Here is a 9,337-nt window from a genome sequence, read left to right on the forward strand (position 1 = left end):
TGATACTATTTTCCATTATTTAAAGGGTTTTTTCCCCCACCACTTTTGCTGCCGTGCAAAGGGTAACACACACATTTGTCTTACTTTGCTTTGCTCTGTTTTTATTTCTTAGGTCTGTCATTTCTGTGCCACAAACTACCATAACGGTAGATGAGGAAAGAGTACAAATCTCATGTTCTGAAAAAATTTCTGCAACCATTGATTGTTTGCTTGATATTTGATGCTTCAATTGATTTTCCTATGTTTTTTCAGAGAGCTGAAGGCAGATAAGCCTAAAATGACATGTTGGAGTCTTCTTTGTGGCTATCCGCGCAGAGTCACCCAAATCAAAATTCACTCGGCAGAGGGTTTACAGAAGCAGGACAGATCAGGTGGTAAGTGTAAAGTGAGCCTGGGAGAGTGGAAGGGGGCCTCTTCAGTCCTCTAAAGATGATCTGAGTTGACATGTAAGCAGTCAGAAATCATCCAAACAAACTGAAGATTCATGGGACTTTTTTTTCAGCATGTTGTAAAATCTGCTCAAAAGGAGAGCTCAAATGAATAAGATGATGCAAACCAGCAATAGTTCTGTGTCGTCTATGCTGGTCCAGATGTAGTAGTAGCCGGACCCTCCTGAGAAGCTTTTTGAGGGGATTAATAAGAAATTCACCTTTCAGAGTTATGTTTTTTTAATAAATGGAGAATATCCAGAGAGACATCGTAATTGCACAGACTCATGTAGTGTATTACACTTACCTCAGCAATGTTGTTCACGGTCTTCAGAGCACTTTGTTCTTCATTACCACAGGATAACAGCACTTCAGGGAGGAAATGATGGTTTTCAAACAACCATTTTCAGCTGGGTAAGCTAGGACAGGCAGAGGCTAAATGACTTGTACAGGACTGTATCTACATGTCAAAGGAAGCGTCCTGAAGGACACTAAAATGTCTTTCTGGCATCTGATGTTGACAGTTAATTAGGAGACTTGTCCAGTTGTCATCTGCTTCCTCATTTTCTACTCCTACTCTCCATCTGTTGACCTTCATTTTCCATGACCAGTGCAACAGAAAAAGTTAGACACATCCAGCACTGAGCAGTTCGGAGGAAGAAAGCAAAGGAGCAAAGATACTACGGTGAAATTGGAACAGGAAACTAAAGAGGTTCCTGAAACATCTGCTGTGTTTGCTCCAGATAACTCCTCACCTCTCTCCAGTTTAAGATCTGGAGCTCAGTTGTGTTAACTTCTTGTGGCAGAGAAGGCATTAGACTTAGACCTGTGGTACAGTTCATCTTCAGTCTCACAAAGCAGCTGTAAAATTTCTCCCATCAGCTGGCTACAGTTTTTCTTCCTGTCTCCTGTTCATAGTTATTCCTGGCACCCACTGAGCGGTGACTGAATGTACTTTTCACTGTGAAAGCCTCTTTCTGTTAACTCTGGTTGTCTCTTTGGGGGACAGGAATGTTGGAGGGAAGCGATACAGAAAACGGATTAAATTCATTTTTCTTGGTACTTTTCTTGAAGAAACAGAAGCCACAAACACCTCAGTCAAACAAGCAGGATGGATGGGTGAGACTGCAGGGGCTATGTGTGACAGGGATAGCAGTGCAGTGGAAAGAGGTGGTATGTTCTTGTTCTTGCTGCGTGAAGGACATTTTCATTTTCAAGGGTGGTTTTCTTTTGCTTTTAAAATTCCTTTAACAGTTTTCTCTAACGTTCCCTGCAGTAAAGCAATAAAAGCCAATTCTCCACCCTTAGCATTTCACAATCCTTAGCACAATTACAGCCTTGACAAGATCATTAAAAACAATTGCCTGCAGCTGCCAAAGACCAGGCTTCAGCTTAGAGAGCGTCAATTTGGTGCATTGTGACGCAGACCCTCAGGAATATACAAATAGGACTTCCAAGCAATGTGTAACAGATGTTCTAACTACAGCATAGCCCGAATACCTTTAGGACCCAGTACTACTACACGTGGTCAGGTTGATTTGAAGCATCTTCTTCCACTTTGATTTCAGCATCCAGTGTTGGGCCGATGGTGACCCTGACAGAACTGAAAAGGTAACCTATTGTGGAAAAAACTGTCAGTAGGAAATGGACTCACAGATTTTCTGTTTAAACCTAAGCAAAGCTTCTGCTTGATTATTTTATCTTTTGAAAAAATGCAGAATTGGGTCAAGTGAAACTATTTGTGAATTAGTATTGAATTCATCAAGTGGCTGAAAAATTCAGTCTATCATTGTCAATTTTTTTCTGAAGCATCCCATTACCCTGTGTGAAACAAATTGCCATTTTTAAATTAAAGCATAAGGGGGTTTGAAGACAAAACCTAAATGAATCTTATTGTCTGACTTTGAATAAAATGTCACCAAAAAAGTTAAAATATTTTCATTTTGGATCAACAGAAAGCTTTCACTAAAACTCTTTGTCTCTTTTCAGCCCATAGTTCCATCCATTCAGGGGGCACTGAAGGAGAGCTGAATTGCTTCACTTCAGCAGCTTCCCCATTATCTTGAATTCTGCTGTGAAATCCCTGTTTAAGTCTTTCTTTACTAGCCTTTTTTTTCTATAAGTATCTCCAGCTCACAGAATGCATTCATAGATTGTCTTGCAGAATGCCACATCTTATTGCAGCTTCAGACAAATGAAGTAGGGAGAGTGTGTAAATAAAAAAACCCATGAAGCCAAATGTGCACCGCTGACATTTGTGCTACACAATAAAATCAAGATGAGCAGTGACAAGGATACTCGACAAGAAGCTTCTCTGGCTTCTCTGGATCCACATCTGGACTCTCTCCCATGCTTATCTGAAGGAGAAATAGCAGAAAGGCATTTGAAAAAGAGCAGCTTTCTCAGGAGTGAGTTTAGACCTCAAAGTCCCATGGGCAGTTACTGAAACACCAGCCTTACTTACCTGCTGCTCCCGGAGCATTTCCTGATGTGAACTAGACTTAAAAGTCAACAGCAGCCTCCTGACTCGTCAATACTGCGAGATGAGGGAGGAGGCCACACAGCAATTGCCATGGGTAGTGACAAGTAGAAGTTTCCTTTCAGGTTAGGCACAGTCAATATGTTTATTCAAGTAGCAAATAGGTAGATTAAGTGGTTGTGTTTTCCTGCTGCTCAGAGGACCTCACACAAAGGTTAGTCATTTTCCGGTGCAAAGGGTGATGGCAACTTGTTTCTAGGTGCGCTGCTGCATCTGATTAGCCCCACTGCATTTCACAAGGGTTTCCTGGCTTCTTCTGATCTGCAGCATCTCTGCTCTCAAGCTGCTGCTTTTCCTATGCTCAGTCTCTGCCATCTGTCAGCTGCATTCCACCTTGTCCAGCCACCTGCCTGGTTTGTCACAATCATCCCTTAGTATAGAGAGAAGACAAAACTTGATGATAAAGGAGGAGGTTATGATCCATTCTGAAGCTTCTGAGAACGAAGACATGGCATTACGTCTCTGTGATGAACTGTCCTGAAAACATCAGGATGTCTCTGTACTCTGACACCAGGGTATGCAGTTGCAGAAAGTAAGAGCAGCCTGAACAGACATCATTTTTTTTATATATAACTAGGATTATAGACTTGAATGCACTGTTTTTCACATAAGCTTATCACTGTCATCTGACAGTTGAGCTTAGCACAAATTTCTGAGCAACTACATAAACAAAACTGGAAGAGAATGAAGGTTTCATAGCAAGTGCACACCTGGCCTGGTTCACAAGCTGGTTGTCATCAGAACCCTGCTCTCTGCCAGAAGAAGGTTGTTTAATCTCTATTTTAAATGTTTTTGGAAAGCTTCTCCTTGCTGCTCTCTTTGATCCATTGTCCTGTCTGGAAAATACAATGGATGATTTGCTGTTGTCAAGAACAGTGCATGAATCTTGCTGCCCAGACTCAATTCTGAATGCATCCAGGCTGCTTCTCTGGGAAGTACCTCTCTCCAAGTTAGCTTGTTCTGAAGTTGATCCAACTATCTGTGAGCCAAGTGCAGTGGCAGGTTTGCAAGAAAATGAGGAAACCCTGTGTCCTTGGAGATTTTCTGTCTCTTGTTCACAAGTCTGTCTTAAAAATAGCTCTCGCTACTGTCTGCTACTCTTTACCCAAGAGCTTATCTTTGAGAACAAATCACCTTTTGCATTTTTAAGTCTTCCCACTGAAATTCCATGTTGAATTCGCGTGTTTGATTGCCTTTCACCACTCCTTTTTTAAAGTAGTGCAATTCTCAAAAAAAAAAAAAAAAATTGGCCTTAGACCACTGGGCGTAGATTTCTTTAAGTCTTAGAAATGTCATTACTGTTCAAATGTTTCTGGCCTTTACAGATTTCAGCTTTTTCCTTTGCCCTGTTCTTTCATACATGGCTTGAGTCATGTGTGTGCCTGAGAATTGAACCCCATCCTCCTCCTACTGCCAGAGCAGTTGCCAGAGTACAGGCTCCAGTTGTTTTCATTCCCGGCTCATGGTGAATACTAGGATGTCCCTCTTCCATGTTAGTAGCCATTTCTGCATTGTCTTTGTCCTGTAACCAAACCAGGCCCAGACCTGCAAAGAGCTGGGCCACCTGTGACTGAGAACGTCCCTTGTCTCATCCCACGTGTGCAGCTCTGCCATTTCTTTCTCTTGTTCTAGAATTGGAGCCAGTTCTCCTAACATAACTATTCAGCAATGCCATCGTGAGGTCGTGTTGTGCAGGTACTTTCATGTTTCTCTTCTACGTCTCTCTTTTTATTTTCTAGCTCTTCCTGAGAATTTAAATCTGTTTCTTTGAGATGTTACCTGTCCTTTTCCTTTCACTTAGCAAGTCCCTTCACTAACAGCTCCCTTGCCCAGCAGATACCCTGTTACCTCTCTAAGCTCTGTGCCCTTTCCCCACCCCTTCTTATGCCCTTTATCTCTTAATTACTGTTAATGATCAGATGTTGCTTTGCTCTTTGCCTGCAGCCAAAGTAGTTGACACCATTTCATGCAAGACCCCATTTTATTCAGATCAATTTTCCAGATCTCTTTGCAAAGGGGGGAGCTTTTCCATCCCTGATTACACAGCATGGTGCTGCCCCACATCTCAGAGCTAAATCCGCACGTCCAGTGACACAGAAAGTAATTGCCCATCAGAAAAGCCAATAGATGGGTACCTGCTATAGGACGTGTGAGCTGTTGTCAGTGGAACAGCCCTGTCGCACGTCTGGCCAGCTATAATCCGAGTGCAGCGTATGGAAAAATCTGTTTCTTTCTCATAAGTGGAAGCAGCTCCTTCTGTTTTGGATGTAGCTGTTACGCGGTTTATTTTGCGTGAGATGTTGGTATCCATTCCTGCAAGGGAGGGATGTGTTTGAGGAAAATCATCCTGGGTAGGGATTGTTAAAAAACAAAAGCTGCCTGAAAATCATGCTGCCTTACAGCTGCCGTTCCAGTGGTGGCATTTTCAAGTAGATGGTGACAAAATGTGTTTAGGACATGATCATGAGTCTGACTTACACACATGCTGTGGGTTTATTTAAAATCTGTATCTAAAACATAGCAAGGTGTGGAAAAACAGATATGCTGTCATTAACAGTAGGAATGGATAGAAATAGTTGTGTAAAAAATGGTAGTGCCTGTGGTTAATTAAAAGTTAATTAGAAAGTGGAACGGTCCATCTATTTGAGGATACAGACAGGTGTTTCCAAATTGCTTCTTGCTCCCTATTGGAATGGAAAGAAAATATCAACATTTATAACAAAGTAAAAAATGTTCAGTGTAAAAAAAATAAAGCATTTCTAGAATGTTGAATAATCTCAGTGGGTTACATATGATTAAAGTGTAATTTAAAACATTAACTAGGACCTATAATGCATACAAACATGTTATGATAACAAAAACTTTAAAAGTCCATCTATCCAAATGATAGAACTGAAAAATTGTCTCAGGTTCATGGGAATGAAATGAGAAACTGGGGAGGATCTCCTTTGACAGTTTCCCACAGAAAACCTTGTTGAAACCAGTGCACTCCTACAAGATGTTTTTGCATTTTGACAATATTTTGCTTTCTGGAAGAGAAACCGCTTCTTGAAAACTACCTCCTAACACTAATACTCACATCAGAATACATGAGAGCACCTTCAAGCCAGGCAGTCGAAAGCTGGGCACTGAGGTGTGCATTCAGTGATCTAAAAGCAGTTCTGTGCGTTCCTGCAGTTCCCTCCGTAGGAACTGTGGATGATGAACAGTTTTTGCCTTCCATTTTGGCCTGGGCACCCAGAACTACATACCAGATGGCATCTGCACAGATGCATTTTCGCTCTCACATCTAGAGCAGCGTTGGGGAGCTCAGAGTGTCACTCTGAAGATGTTCTGTTAGATGAGCCAGGAGGATGCACAACAAGGGAGTGAGGAAAGATTGCAATCCCAGTCTAGGAGTGAGCTGGTTTCACAGCAAATGGTGCTTGGTTTCCAGCTCTGAGCATCCATTTGTTACTCTAAGAACGAGGTGTTTCGCCTCTGCTGGTGATGGGCAGGTAGCAGTAGCTGTGACGTGCTCTGGTGCTGCCAGGCATGGGAGGGGATTGCTTCTGCTGGGTTTTGGGCAGGTCTCAGCTCCATGCTGTGTCCTAAGCGCTGTGCTGCTGGTTGTGTTTTAGGAGCAGATCCCTACGTGCTTATCAGGTGTGAGAACCAAACCGTGCGCTCTCCTGTGCAACACGATACAACCAGTCCCATCTTTGACACACAAGTGATTTTCTACAGAAAGAACATCGACAGCCCTATCATCGTCCAGGTGAGATAAGCCACGCAGGGTGGGTGCTAACAGCGGGTAGGGGAGCACGACAGCGTCGCTGGGCTGAACGTGTGCGAACTCTTCCTTCATGAATGATACCCAGGATAGAAGTGCGAGAACTTCTGCTCCCCTTCCTGGGCTGGGCCTGGAGCTCAGCTGCTCTGCTGATCTCTAGCCTAGCTCTCTCCCATAAAACAGCAGCTGATGACACTTGGGCATCAGGAGGCGTATTTCATTCCAAGGCTTTGAAGGAATTTACAAAATTACCTTTTGCCTCATTTGGTACCTGACAAAACAGAAAGAAAAGACAAGTGCTGTCCAGAGTCAGAGTTTGAAATAAAACCAAAGCTAAGGCTACTATCAAGAAGTTTTTTACCTTGAATTCTAGTCCTGTGGGAACTAGACTGCACTGTTTACCTCAGCACTAGCTGGAGAAACAGGGCTTGGTATTTAGGTGAGGCAGTGCAGGAAAAGTTTGGGAGAGTAGAGCAGCATTTCAGTTTGATACACACAGTTGTTTAGTATAGAAGTAAACAACTTTAGTACTAAGGACTATGTCTTTTTCATCAATGTAGGGAGATCTTACAGTGAATCTGTGAATCAGTTCACTGTGGCACCTAGGTGCCAGAAATTGAAATAGCATTGTAGCACATTGTCGCAATAAGAGATGCATTTCTGACTTTTCACTGCCTAATGCAGTACTGGTGCATGGTATTCCTGTGCCATAGTACTCCTCTGAACTAGCAGCTACAAATATTATAAATAAAAGGAGGATGATAGCACTGCTATCCCCCAAACCACAGACTGTAGTTATGGATTAGAGGGAACTGATACAATAGCTGATGGAACGTGGTCTGTGTTCTTGGCATGTGCAGGATTTACCCCATTGCCAGGTCCTTAGTAAAGATTTTATTTACACATGGGATCTCACCCCATCTCTCTACAGTATGCAGCTCAAACACTTTGACTTTTCCAGGATAGCTGAAAATTAGATACTAATGAACGTCACAGACCAAAGACTGGCATGTGAGACTAGCAGCAAACCCCACTGTTAGCACTATTTCTCTTGCTGCTTGCTATATGCCCAACCCCACCCTGAGCAGTGACAAAGGACATCTCCAGAGACTCCGAACCACTGCTGTCCCTTGCTTTAGCAGCGTGGACCTGACTCTGACAGTCAGGAAAAGCACTGAAGACACTGCAGAGGTGAACACAAACAGGCAGTGGCACAGACAGGCTGATTGCATGTAGGTTTTTACCGCTGAGGAGCTCAAACAGGTCATTTTTCTTCCTCTTCTAGGTAGGCTGTGACCTAGAAAGCGAAAAGCTGCATTTAGCTCCTTATTTGCATAGTGTATGCAAATGAGCATGCAAATGCAGAATCTCCCACATGCTCTCTAGACAATGAGCTAAATTTAGATGTACGCCCCCTCCTCACTGCTTTTTCAAGGGGTTAATGGGGGTGACTTTCCTCCAGCACAACCCTTCCAGGTGGAGTGCGAGAGAAGCACTGCTTCAGCTGGGTTTATTTCTGTTCCCTTGTCTCTAGGTCTGGAACAGCAACGTCTTGTGTGACCAGTTCCTCGGACAGGCGGTGCTTGGAGCTTCACCCACTGACCCCAGAGAACAGCAGACTCTGCAGCTCCGAGGGAGAGGCAGCCGAGAAGCAGCGGAGGTGCCAGGTCACATCACCATCAAGGTTTTTTCCAGCGATGACCTCGTGGAGCTATGAATACCAAAGCCCCGCAGAGCCAGACAGAGCTGTCACCTCGCAGCAGGGGGGCTTGTCTGTGCTTTCTGTGTGAATGACTCAGGAGCAAAGATTTCACATAATCATAATCGCTTTAAAAAGAAAAAGCCCTCTAACTCTCCACATTATCACGGATAATGGGGAGAGAGACTTTTAAAGAGGGAAAAATACATGTTTATACATATATGTTCATGATAACAGCAAATACAGTAGAAGAGGGACCAAACTAAATGTTAGCAGATAAGCTCATTAAGGTGTGACCATCTTCCCTAGCAGCATCTTTCAGGAGCTCTCGGCACATAAGCTGGAAGCACATGTGACCGTGCTCGCAGGTTCCCAGCACGTCGTCATCTGTTCTCAGCAGAGGGGCTGGATGCAGGCAGGGACGGCTGCATCTCCATGGTCACGTCTCAGCAGGTTGGTGGGGTGGCAGCACGAGGTGGATTCGCGCGGCTCAGTCCTTGCTGCCAGGCTGTATTTGAGAGGGGGGATTTTTTTTAAGCTTTGATTGGAACTTTTTTCCTCATGTGGGCATATAAAATTCTTGATGAATTTCATTGTTATTGCTACAGATCAGATGTTCCTGTTCCTTGGCGAAAATGTCATTACTCAAGGAGATCAGTCATAGGTCTCCTTAAGACTGGGCATGCCAGGGCAACATGAAAATAAAGGCAGGTCTTGCAGTGCCTGTTTGAACACTACAGAAAATAAGAGCTTTGCTAGCATAAAAGCTCTCAGATTGACTTCCTTATTCTTCTGTTCTCCATCTCACAAGCTGATACCTCAGGTCAAGAGAAGGGCATTTCACAATTCAGCTGTGGTGTTGCTCAGAGAACAAATCCAGTAAGGGAGCTTCCTTGCTA

At 43.5% G+C, this 9,337-nt stretch overlaps 1 protein-coding gene across 1 annotated transcript in view; it reads left to right on the plus strand.

Moving 5' to 3' along the window:
- The window catches only part of LOC104471933 (calpain-5-like), a 48,370-nt gene extending 39,914 nt beyond the window's left edge, over positions 1 to 8,456 (plus strand). The window contains exons 10-12 of the mRNA XM_010087447.1: positions 253 to 374; positions 6,588 to 6,724; positions 8,274 to 8,456. Of these exons, the coding sequence (XP_010085749.1) occupies positions 253 to 374; positions 6,588 to 6,724; positions 8,274 to 8,456 (442 nt within the window). The remainder of the gene's footprint in view (positions 1 to 252; positions 375 to 6,587; positions 6,725 to 8,273) is intronic.
- Positions 8,457 to 9,337: the final 881 nt, after the last annotated feature.

This window comes from Pterocles gutturalis, unplaced genomic scaffold, assembly GCF_000699245.1.
Source record: "Pterocles gutturalis isolate BGI_N339 unplaced genomic scaffold, ASM69924v1 scaffold11751, whole genome shotgun sequence".
In the NCBI taxonomy this organism is placed as follows: Eukaryota; Metazoa; Chordata; class Aves; order Pterocliformes; family Pteroclidae; genus Pterocles; species Pterocles gutturalis.